Source organism: Zootermopsis nevadensis, unplaced genomic scaffold, assembly GCF_977971745.1.
Source record: "Zootermopsis nevadensis isolate Lab colony 2312 unplaced genomic scaffold, Znev_1.0 Znev_ptg000019l, whole genome shotgun sequence".
Classification (NCBI taxonomy): Eukaryota; Metazoa; Arthropoda; class Insecta; order Blattodea; family Termopsidae; genus Zootermopsis; species Zootermopsis nevadensis.
Window position 1 is genome coordinate 1,820,592 of NW_028259151.1, and position 13,067 is coordinate 1,833,658.

The following is a 13,067-nucleotide window of genomic DNA, read 5'->3' on the forward strand; positions in this document are numbered from 1 at the left end:
GAGTTATGGGCCATTTCAAGCAAGATGAACACCGGATTCACCCTTCAATAGAGTACGAATAGACATCGCCACAATACAGGCACTTGTAATTTGACCCCCTTCCCTGGGTACACCATTCTGCCCCGAGTATGCCTCTTTCAAATTAGGATTGTCCTACCAAAAATGACATAATGATAATAAATAAAAATATTGTGTTTAAGACTTTGAAGATAACACCTTGTAACATGCATCATTCAACAAAGTGGATATGAATAATGAATAGGTTTAGCCCTCACTGGAAATTGAGAAAAAATTGTAAAATGTAAGAGCAAAATCCAGCATGAGTGAATATTTCAGAAACTATAACACAAAAAGGCGCTGACTGATATGACATGACCCTGTGCTGTATGCTAATAATATTTCATCAGGTACCGATATATTGCAACGCATTGCAGACTAAAGCCGATATCCTGTTCTGCCTCGTGGCCCCGTTCTGCACTGGACTCCCCTATATACTTTCTGGCCAAATTTTTCTGCCATAGAAATATCGCTACTGATGGTATGTGATTGCGTCAAACACCTGGACGTATGAACAACAGTGAAGATTTTCTCTTCTCCTTGCAGATTTGATTATATTGCATAGGTATATTTACTCCTGCAAATCCAAATCTAATTATCTTGTGCATTCTTACATAGTAGCCACATTCATGTGGTAATTGAACTTGAAATGTGAAGGACTTATTAAAGAAACTAAGTCCTTCACATTTCTAATCTATAATGGTTATTAAGTTGGTGATTTTTCTCTACAAAATAGTATACACATAATTTAAGTTGATGATAAACGATTCTGAAACTTCAAAATCATTTGAAATTAATACTTTAGCACTTTTAATGCCCAGGCTTGTAAATTCAGTCTTATAGGTAGAATGGATCATGTCTCATCAAACTTTTGAAATATATACTAATTTTCTGCAATTTATCCGAGTAACTCCCACTGAAAAGTTTTTCTCCTCTTGTTGTATTTTGTTTCTTCCTTTCTATATACCTTAGAGGAGTCCAGACATCTTTATTATCATGCAACAACATCCATCTGTTTCAAATCTTGTGAAATTATTTTCCATATAATGCGCTTCGTAGATTTTTCACATTATTCAAGACAAGATCACTTCTGGTATTTTCTCTGGCAAAACTTCATACTCATTTGTGCTACTGAATACTCTTGTCTTGATTCTACATTACATTTACTGTTGTCTTCACTGTGTGCATTACATAATACATCACAGGCTGTTAGTCAGTTCACAGTCACACTTGTGTATTCCGCTATGAAACCCTGACACTTCTGTTAGATCATCTCCATTAGATACTTCACAAATTACCTTCCTTCCATCCTGATGTTTTCTTTTAATATTCCTTTAGATGAGATCCAACATGCGGTTAGTATTTGCTACACAGCTCATTTGCAGGTAGAAGATACAAGAAGAGCAAGATCCTGCACTATGTGTGGTTTCAAGAACATTTGTCATTACAAGATACCACTAACAATAACATATAGAATGTGAGAGACCTGTGAACAGCCAATGTCTTTGCATAAGGCATACATTATCGCCCATGCTCAGGTCTCCATTCCTCTAGTCATGCATCAGTATCTACTCATGGTGCACCCTCTGGGTTTGCTGTATAGGGCATGAATATAAGCCGTCAGGCAAATAGTTATTACCACTGCACACAGTGACCTACAATTTGTCAAACACAAACTTCCATGACCAATGATACCACTATTGTGAGTTAAAAATCACAGAAATTAGGACATAAGTAATTTATTTTGAAGTTTTATTATTCTATGGTAAAGAAATTATACCAGAAATAATATCAAATGAAGCTGACAAATGACGAATTCAAGTTATTCAACACATGATCATACACTAACAACCATGTTGAAATTTGTAATGAATGAAATGGTTCTGTATGTCTCAAAATTTTATTGAAAATCTCTTAGAACTATAAAACTGGTGGAGAAATTTAAATTATTTACATGCAATTTTAAGAACTGCATTCATGACATACATGTAGCCCTCGATTTACGCCGGGGATGTGTTCTTGGACGAAGCGGCGTAAATTGAAACTCCTTCATAATGTAAATCAATGGGAATTCAATGACGTACGTTCCCAGCACCAAAACATTGACGAGTAATATAATGGTCTTACATTTACAGCTCTTAAATAACGTAAATAAAATAAAGGGAATTTAAAAAATGTATTTTATACACTTACAATCGGCAATGGCGTGATAAAGCGGCGTTAGTTCTCTGACTAATTCCCTGGTTGAGGATGGTCATATATTTTAAAGAAGGCATGTAGTGTGCACTGTCTTGATTTCTTCTTTCTTTATTTCAAAATTTCACAATAAGGCCTCATGGATGCCATAACGCTCCTCTTCGCTGTAGCACAAGAGCAAACTCTCATATGCAAAATTTTGCATTTCACAAACAGCTTTTACCGATTCATCGATCTCAATGGAGCAAATTCGCGTTAACGAAACATACGTAATTGCAGAGATGACTGATTTTATAATTTTTATTCTAAATCAGCGATGTAAGAATTAAGATTTAGTATAAGAATCAGTACGAGATACATTGTAAAACATTATTTTTGACTTTCTGATTTAAAAATCGGCGTTATTCTGAATCGGGCAAATTGGACCGGCGCAAATCGAGGGCTGCCTGTATATTCTTACTTAATGCCAATTCTATTTGAATAGTTTATGCAAGACTACCAGGCTATTTTGTAAAGGTATAATAAAAATAAGTCTTTCTGAGTCCAAGAGAAAAAACAGAAAGCAGCTGCATGACTGTCAATATGTTTAAAGCAAAGACAACTAAACTGATCCAGAGTAAACCCTATCCAATTAGTACAGTCATGGAGAAAGGAAAATAATTAAAAGTCATTCAAAAACCTGATTTTACAAAGCTCAAGACAAAAGAAACATTAGTTTGGACACCATGGACGAATTAATGGTTGCTCAGAGTGATACTGGTGGGTGCTGAGGTAGTAAAACCAACTACTGCAGTGCCAGTTGGGAGGGAAAATTGTTGGTCTAATGCTGGCACTTGAATGGTGGTTAGGGGATTAAAGACATGGAGGGCATCATAAACTGATTATAAAACTGATTAATTTGTTTATAACTCACTCAACAACACTGGTTTTTTGAAACTGTCAACACGCTAAATAATCATAATGAATACTTAGAAATGTAATCTTAACATTAATTTTTGTACATGTATATCCCACACCAGATGAAATATTTATTACTATGTATGGCATGTTAAGTGTGGTGGTTGTGGTTAATTTTGCAGTAGATATTTGTTGTACCTAACCTCTATTTCTGCAGCAATCCAAGAACGCCCATCATTTTTAACATTTGCTGTCTTCAGAATAAATTCCATCATTTTTAACTTTGTTAGAGAAGCAGCTACTTCTTCCTTATCAGATGTTACAACCACAAAGTATGAGCTATAGAAGAAAAATAAAATACAGTGCATAAGCAACAAAATTAACTTCTTTTAGAACAAAGTCACATATTCAGACAACCCTCAAAAATTAGCAAGAAAATCTGAGGAACTTTATTGACTTGAAGATTTTCAGACATTTTATAAAAAAAATAGAAATCTCCTTTTTCTATATCAATTTTACTCAGAAAGTGTCAAATTTAATACATGTATCCCTCATGTTTTCTAAATTTGGCTGTCATACAATACTAGATTTAACCACTTATGTGTAATAAGAAATTTAAATATAATCTGGAAAACTTGCAGAATGAGTGCTATTTAAGTAGACTGATATGTGGGACAGTTGGTTGAATTTCTATGGATGAATATTATAATACTTCGAAATTTTGGATTGATCATCTCTTGGTGTTTTTCTAACCCAGAGAGTATTAGATCTCAACAGTGCAGGTTAGAAATGGGATTGTTAATTGTCATGGGCATTGTTCACCTTAACAATCAAGAAAACAGAATTAATTGCATACTGAATATGACTGACACAATAAGGAAAGAATGCACTTCAGTATACATTGAGAAACAGACAGGATATTCAAATTCAGCAGAAGAATGAGTCAAATCAATTGCAAGACTCTCTTATTAATGTTTGTAGTGTAGCATCCAGGGGTGTTAAGTTGATTTTTAACGATAATTATTCACAGTCACGTTTTCATACTCAATGTTCATTAATGGAAGTTTGCAGTCATTGCACTGGAACTGTATCAATTATTTTGCTGTTTCATAAATTGGTTTGTTATGATAAATATTAAATTCATTGGCATGAATTTGTTTACTTTCTAAGACATAATATTTTTTCAGAAATTTCCATTTTATCTCTTTTTTAAGTCTCATTTTCCATGTAACCTATTCTGATGTATTCTCCCTTTTATCGTCAAGTCCTCACAGGTATAAGAAGAATCACGGAACCAGTGATAGAACATGAAAGGTCAGCAGAAGTCATTAATTGATCTTAGTGTTGTTTCTTCAGAAACTAAGGGATTCCTTGTCATATCTCAACAGCATAAATAATGAATTTAAATTTTCATCCTAAATATTTGCCACTATTTGTATGTCCTGATGATTAGAGCACATATATTATTCAAAATGTTGATACAATCTATGGAATAATTTTACAGTAGCCCAAGATACAGGGTATTTGCACAAGATAAATCAGTTCAATGACACTACACAGACCACTAGGTTACTGTTCTAACATTGTTTACATATACACACACAAGGGTCAAGAAGCCTTTACAGAAAATTGTGAACAAGTGTCTCTGTTTGTGAATATTTTTAGCAAGTACAAATGTTGAAAAATATATCATTGCTAACATTGTAAGCAGCTGAGTCATTTGCCTATTTTTATAACAGACTATGTAAAATGAATAAACTCAAAACCAAGAATGGATTATAATATAACATTATATGTTATAACTTTAATAATAAGGAGGAGCAGAGGACAATGATGACCTCCATTCACCACCACCAACAACAACAAAAACAACGACAAGGTTATGTCCATGATAGAGTAAAAACAAAGAATGAAATGCCCTGTAGCTTTCTAGATTGAACCATCTTGTCTAATTCTCCAATTCATCACATACCAATAATGTAAAACACAAAGTACTTACACATTTAAGACAGAATTGGAGTACATTTCTGTCTGCATGTTTCAGCATTTACACATCCCTTTCCATTAGAACACTTCTCACCTGTTCTTAGCAAGAAAAGAATCTGCAGGTGGAATTATAACCTGAAGTATGGTACTGGCTATATAATCATCCACCAGTTTAAGTTGTGAACCAATGTCAGGTACAATCAGTGATGTTTTAACAGAATTTAAAACAGCAGGTTCACCAGGTTCGACAGTCATCCCACGAACAGACACATTGTATTCTGACGATGGCTCCAAATCTTTCACCTGTAATGATAAATAATCTGTGGATGTTATCTGGAAGTTACAAGATGAGGCTTAAATCCAAAAAGAGCCTAAGTACAATCAGGGGCTTATAACAACCAGTTCACATGGCACAACCTACGCCTAGGGAGCCCCTAAGCAGAGTGCTTTAAAGGCCCAGGTCTAAAGACAGTACACTAATTAAAGAGGTTAAAGTCCTTCAAAGACCCAGCAACTCTATGAGACCTTGATTATGGCCACTAATTAAAGAGCTCTTTAATACAGAGCTTCTATTGAAATCCTGCTATTAAGTGCATGAGGATCCACAAAAAATCAAGAAGTGTTTGCAGTGCAGGGTCAGCTAGGTATCCACCCATTTACAATCCAATCTAAATATGCTTTCAAGGTTTGACCATTTTCATGTTATACACAAGAACACATCGGTTAGTTTCATTGGTCCTTCTGGTCTGAATTTATTTAATGTTAAGATCATGTAGTGAGATGTTTCCTGCCATATCCAGCAGTTCTCTCTCTTTGTCATCAGTCTTCCGACTGGTTTGATGCGGTTCTCCATTTTCGTCTATCTTGCACCAGTCTCTTCATTTCCACATATTTTTACAGTTCACATCCTGAAAAATCTGCATCACATATTTAAATCTTTGTCTTCCCTTACAATTTTTCCCTTCAACTGTTCCTTCCATTACCAAATTAACCAATCGTACGTTTCTCAAAATTTGTCCCCTTCCATTACCAAATTAACCAATCGTACGTTTCTCAAAATTTGTCCCACCATCCTATCTCTTCTTCTCGTAAGATTTTTCTATAGACTTCTTCCTTCGCCTATCCTATTTAAAACCTGCTCATTCGTACGTTATCAGTCCACTTAATTTTTAACATCCTTCTATAGCACCACATTTCAAATGCTTCTATCCATCTTCTTTCTGGCTTTCCCACTGTCCATGTTTCGCTTCCAACTTTTGTCTTGTCTTTGTTTATCCTCAAGCCGAATTGCTCACTGAGTAATCTATTCATACCATTCAATAATTTTTCTACATCTTCCTTCCTTTCAGTCAAAAGGGCAATATCATCAGTGAACCTTAACTTTGTTATCCTCTCTCCTTGGACTTCTATTCCTATCCCAAAATTTTATTTCACTTCTTTTATTACTTCCTCAACACACAAGTTAAACAGCAGTGGCGATAGGCAGCATCCTTTTCTTACTCCCTTTTTAATAAATGCCTGTCTTTCTTGATTCTCCACTTTTATTATAGCTATCTGATTCTTAAAATTATTGTAAACAACTCGTCTATCTTTATACTTCAGCTATACCTTCCCCAAGATTTCAAACACCTTATTCCACTTTACGTTGTCAAAAGCCTTATCCAAGTATACAAATGCCATAATTGTATTTTAATTTTTCTTAATTTGTACTTCTATTATTGAACGTAAGATCAAAATTGCTTCTTGAGTAATCATACCTTTTCTAAAACCAAACTGATCCTCATCTAATGCCTCCTCAACTTTCCTTTCTTTTCTTCTATTATTCTAGTTAATAATTTCGATGCATGAGATATCAAACTGATTGTGCGGTAGTTCTCACTTTCTTGGGAAGTGCGAAGATAATGCTCTTTTGAAAATCTGATGGTATTTCTCCAGACTCATAGATTTTGGACACCAGATTGAATAACCTTCTAGTTCCTACATCCCCCATAGATTGCAATAACTGAAAGTATTTCATCTACTCCCACTGTCTTGTTTGAGGTTAAGTCATTCAGAGCTCTGTCAAATTCAGATCATGGTACTGGATCTCCTATTTCTTCCATATCAACATCTTTCACTTCCTCAATCACAATATTAGACAATGTTTCCCACTGACACAGGCCTTCAATGTATTCTTTCCATCTATCTGTTCTTTCTTCTGTGCTTAACAGTGATTTTCCATCCACACTTCTAATGTTAACACACTTACTTTTCATTTCTCCAAAATTCTGTTTGATCTTCCTGTATACTACATCAAATTTACCTAAAAACATTTCTTTTTCAACTTTTTACACTTCTCTCTCAACCATTTTTCTTTCCTGCAGTTATAACTTTATATATCTGACTTTGAACAATACAAATTACAGTCAAACCCCAAAACAGCACCTCTCTATCTACTGTTGTCGCACTGCATCCATAAAAGCCTTCAAAACGAAACTCCTGTGTAATTTCAAAGGGAATGCCCCAGTAAAGTTTCAAAACCACTAGACACCATCTACCAAACTTTGAGGCAGTTCAATATACCATTATGCATTACAATCATGTCCAAGAGGAGGATATTTGGGCTTATGAGAGAAGTGTATTGGGGTGTGGAGAAAGCTTAAAAATTTTACTCCTCCCCCACTATTGGCAGGGTGATTAAGTCAAGAAGAATGAGATGGGTGGGACATGTGGGGTGCATGGATGCAGCAAGAGGTGTGCACCGGGTATTAGTCAGGATGCCTGAGGGGAAAAGACTGCTGGGGAATAGACTGCTGACGAGACCTAGAATTAGATGGGAGGATAATCTCAGGTGTGATCTCTGGGAAACAGGAGTAGGAGACTGGATTTTGTTGGCCCTGGACAAAGTCCAGTGGAAGCTTTGGTTAGGTCGTTGATGAACCTTTAGGTTCCATTAGCCATCAAGATAGTTATCATGTCCAATATAGTGTCATGCTATTTTGATTCCAACAGCTATGTTAAAAGCTATGTTAAAAGCTCCCTGAAACATTCAGCTACACAGATATCATGTACCGGTAGATTTACATTAACAAATAAAACCCACTCAGATAAAAATGCACCTACAGTGCCTTACAAAGAGATTTGGTTTGTAACTTGAGGTCAGAAATGTAAATAATGACATTCAAATCCCCAGGAAATTACAATAAATATACTTGCTACTGGGAGAGGTTTTGATTACCAAATGGAAATATTATCCAGAATAAGGTATATACAGTAGACATATCCAAGAATCCTGGTAGAACAGTTATAAAATCACTGCTTTCTTTCATTGAACTTTTCAAGAATGAAAATGTTTTGCACACGCTCTGAATATGTAATACAAAGCAGGAAAACACACAGTAGTTTGAAATGAGTTACTGAGATTATCAAAGTAAGGATGTCAAATGCTACACAGACATGGTACAGTTTAATTCACAATCTGTTGTGATCGACTGATAGGTGAAAAAGGGCAGTTTAAGTGTTGAAAAAAAGGAAAGGGAAAGTTTGCATTCAAAGAACAACATCCTGGTGCAAACCAGGAAAATATTGCCAAATATTTCTTCATTTTATGGGATAAAACCATCAATCACCATTCTGTTGGAGATGTTCTAAGTGAACAAAATTTAAAATTTATGCCACCCCTGCTTAAATCCAATATTGGTATGGACAAATTGTGGCACATTAATGGCATTGAATTGTATGTGTTACTATAGGGATAAGAAAACAAAAAAATATGTCTTCAAGTCAACATAGAGAGAACTAAAAGGCCTATAAATAAAAGTTATATTAAGATCATTTAACAATTACATTCTACTCCAATAAAGAAGTAGCTGCAAGATTGTGTTGAAATAAAAAGTTGTGAGGGAAATAATATCATGTGGTAGAATAATAATCCTGTGTTGCAAACAGAAAGCATACCAAGGAACATAGAATATTGCAAGAAGTGCAAATTTGAAAATTAACTTACTTCATATGAATAATTCATGGAAAGTGTTACTTTAATCTCTTCTTCAAGAAGTTTCCTGCTTCTGTCCTGTCTTCTTAGCTCTGATGAAAGTAATTTTACACATATGATAAACTTCCTCAGTAAGCCATTAGTAACTCTGGGACGTTGCCATGTTAACCAAATGGCATGAGGAGTCCGTTTTATAACCTGCAAGTGTTCTGGACGTTCTGGAGCTGTAAAAAAACAGTCCTTATAGATCTACTGCTTCATGTGTTGTTCGATTACCATATATAGATTCATAATACAGTCAAGAATTACAGTTCCCGAAGACATTCTGTCAACAAATGTTAACAATAAAATATATCTTTCCTTTGTTTACTAATTTAGAATATTCAAATACTATCCAAAAACTTCATAAAATACATGTTATTATTCTATGAAAAAAATATTATTAAATTTATATATTTCTGTATCAATAAGTATAAGAAGAAAAATATACTCAAGCATTTTTTTGCATTTATAGTATTTACATTACAAGTTTTCTAAAGCAATTTCCTAAAGTAATAATTTCCATATTCATGAACAAATATACCACATTCACATTCTCACTGTATGCATTTAATGAGAGTCAATTCTTCATTGACTGGTTTATCCCTGTTATTTTCTTTTATTGCTCTCTAGGTCTTTTTTCTTATGTTATTACACATTAGGTCAATTTTTAGTGACTTATGGAAATGGCTAAAAAATCAACTACTTAACTAATTTCATTGAGCAGAATCCTTAGTAAGAAATTAATAGTATGTTCAGTGAGGAAAGAAATTCACTACATTCAAAGGAGCTGCTGATTCAGCATTCAAAAGAGCCCACTACCATTCCCTATTCTGAGCCAGACTAATTCAATCCCCACCACCAAACTCTACTTCTCCAATATCAGTTTTAGGATTATTCTCACATCTATATGTAGGTCATTTGAGAGGACTCTTCCATTCAGGGATTCCAACTAAAATTCTATGTCTGTGTTTCATCTTCCTCACATGTATTATGTGTTCTACCCATCCCATTCTCCTTGATTTCTTTGTACTAATAACACTTGGTGAAAAGTATGGAATTTTCTCAACCCTGCTATTAAGGTCCAAATATTCTTGTAAGCACCCTGATTTATACACCCCCAATTTCTGTTCTCCCTTCTCACCCACACAAATAATAGGTGAAATTACACTTTAGTATATTTTAATCATCACTGTGTCATAGTTGATCAGTACATGGTGGGTTCTTAACACAAGCTGGATTATTAAACATTAATGCAGTTGCAATTAAAATACAATTTCAATCAATAATCCTTGTTTACTTTTTGTTCTCTTTCATATGACATAAATATTTTGCCACTTAACCTAAAATAGGTGTCAAATTTGAGTTGTGATATCTTCTTCTATCTCTTGCTGTAGCTTGGGCCATCATGGTATGTTGTACCTTGGACCATGACCCAAGGTACAACACAATGCATTCATATTATTTAAATTTTAAATTGAATCAGTACGTTTAGTAACAAGAAATCTATTTCATTTCTAGGAGAATGCCATGAAGCAAGTTAGGTAAAACGAGTCAAAAAGTAGATGCAGTGACCATAGTACGAGCCACACAAGATGTAATGAAGAACAAACAAAAGTAAGGAGAACAGCACGTGATTCTGGAATTTCAAGAACTACACTAAGACGTTATTTGATGAAGTTTCAAGATCAAAAATCTCTTTTAATTTTGAGTACACAGCCATAAAAGACGTTAAAAAAGTTTTCAGGAACTTAAATTGCTGAGTATTTCAAAGAAGCTGTAACATTATATTATGGTCTCATGAAAAAGGAAGCTCTCAAAATTGCTTTTCAATATGGCAAAGCAAATGGTGTAGTTATGCCAGAGAGTTGGGAAAACAATGAATCTGTTGGTAATATGTGGCTGAGGGGACTGAGGAAACGTCACAAGTCCTTGACTTTGAGAAAACCTGAGGTTACTAGTCTCACTCAACCTAAAAGATTTAATCGTGAAATTGTAAAGGCATTTTTTGAAAATTTAAATGAACTTATGTCAAAACACAACTTCTCTGCTAATAAGATCTATAATTTAGATGAGACTGGCAATTCTACTGTTCATGTTTCCCCCAAAATTATTTGTGCTTAGGGAATCAAGCAAGTGGGGACTGTGACTTCAGGGGTGAGGGGGCTAAATATTACAATGATTGTTGCTGTAAATGCCATTGGTAATAGCTGTGAAGAAGTGGTTGCTCACTGTTGGCAGCTCTGAAGAGGAGTCTGAAGATGTTACATATGCATAACTCTGTTTGAAAGTGAAATGGCTAATGTTATTAAAGAAAAAGTGGAAGAAAATTTCATATTTGTTGTTGTGACATAAGAATATTCTGTTTTAGTAAAGCTGGCAGGAAAAAGAGCATTACATAGCTGAAGTAATAAATGATTTTCATGGAAATGAATATGAAATCAGATATTACAAGCGAATTCAGAACACCAATAAATTTATCCTTGACAAATAAAATAAATATTTTAGAATTCCCAGTATTGAAATATTAAGGAAGCTTCCACCCCCTGTACCAGCAGGATCTTTGAAACTGCAAGGGTCACAGTTGTGTTTTTCAGTGGATTTTAGTGGATTCAATGTGAATATATTAAAGCAACCTACTTACCCTTACAAAATGTATGTGTTTACATTTAATTTATTGTATTTAATTTGAATATAGCTTGCCTTTCTACAGTAATTTTTTTGTGTAGGTAGATTATTAAATTAATGTTATTAGTTGATTATTAATTACATACACTGTTCTTTTATTATTGTATGTATTCCTGATGATGTAACTTGCTGCCATTTATTAATGGAAGACAATCAAAATGTGAAAATTAAATTTACTCATTAGTTTAACGTTCTGTAGAATTCCGTCCTAAGGTACAATACGGGGTGGTAAAAATGTGGTTGTACCTTGGGTCACTTTACCTTTTGCTTTTAAATGGTATTGGTAAACTTATAAGTAAAGAAATGTTAAAGTAAGAAATATGTTTCATTTACCAAATATATGTGTAATAGTGTGTAGCATTCAAAAATTTGATACAAATAATCTTGTTCAAACAAAAAAATAATAACCAAAAATTGACTTGAGGTTCAACACTTTTCCCTACCTATAAGTCTGTATTTATTTTTAATTGATTTTAACATTATTTTTACAGTGAATTTCGAAAGACACACACATATTTAAATAGAAATAATAATGGTCCATTCAGGAGTGTCTTGCTATAAAATAATTTTTGTTAGTAATTTTCTTGCACAATTTTGGGTTTCCTCCAAAAAAAAATTGTTGAAGGGTTCAAGCCATATTGTTGCATGCTAATATTTGCCTCCTCTAACTTTGTGGTTCATTTCTTCATAACTTTAGCATTCGTGTGGTCTACTGTTATGGTCACATCCAAGTGACGTAAGTGTCTTAGTTTCCTTGTTCACATATCACAATTTATTACCAATAAATAAATATACATCAGGGTTCTTGAAATGGTCTTATCTGAGTAAAGAAAATGTGGTATCAGGACTGTACCTAGACCAAGATTCAGTAGAGAAGTTTGTAGATGAGGAGTCAACATTTGGAACATCCAACTTTTCTTATTCTAAAGAGATATAATTAGAAAAGCTTGCACATGATGGTACATGATAAACAATAGATTGGTACTAGGATTCACAGTGCTGGGTTGGCTTGTAAAGCAGCTTCTGATTATCAACGATGATTCTTCTGCCATTGAATACTCCTAACTTTATTTAACAGAGTTTGTGTACACATTCTTAGTGAAGGAATAAAATCTGAACTGCCATCAGCATTGCACCCTAGAAGAAACTATCAGTCCTCCTCTGCAGGGTATCATAGGTGAACAGGTAAAAAATTTTCACTTCGCTGGTTCTTTAAATGGGGCAAAATAAT

At 34.2% G+C, this 13,067-nt stretch overlaps 1 protein-coding gene across 4 annotated transcripts in view; it reads right to left on the reverse strand.

Moving 5' to 3' along the window:
• Nucleotides 1-13,067, reverse strand: part of LOC110831292 (receptor-type tyrosine-protein phosphatase T) — a 54,508-nt gene that overhangs the window by 11,214 nt on the left and 30,227 nt on the right. For all 4 annotated transcript variants that reach the window (XM_087351392.1, XM_022067130.2, XM_022067129.2 and 1 more), the window contains 3 exons: nucleotides 9,122-9,333; nucleotides 5,231-5,439; nucleotides 3,354-3,489 (listed from right to left, as the gene is read on the reverse strand). In XM_087351392.1, the coding sequence (XP_087207518.1) occupies nucleotides 3,354-3,489; nucleotides 5,231-5,439; nucleotides 9,122-9,333 (557 nt within the window). The remainder of the gene's footprint in view (nucleotides 1-3,353; nucleotides 3,490-5,230; nucleotides 5,440-9,121; nucleotides 9,334-13,067) is intronic.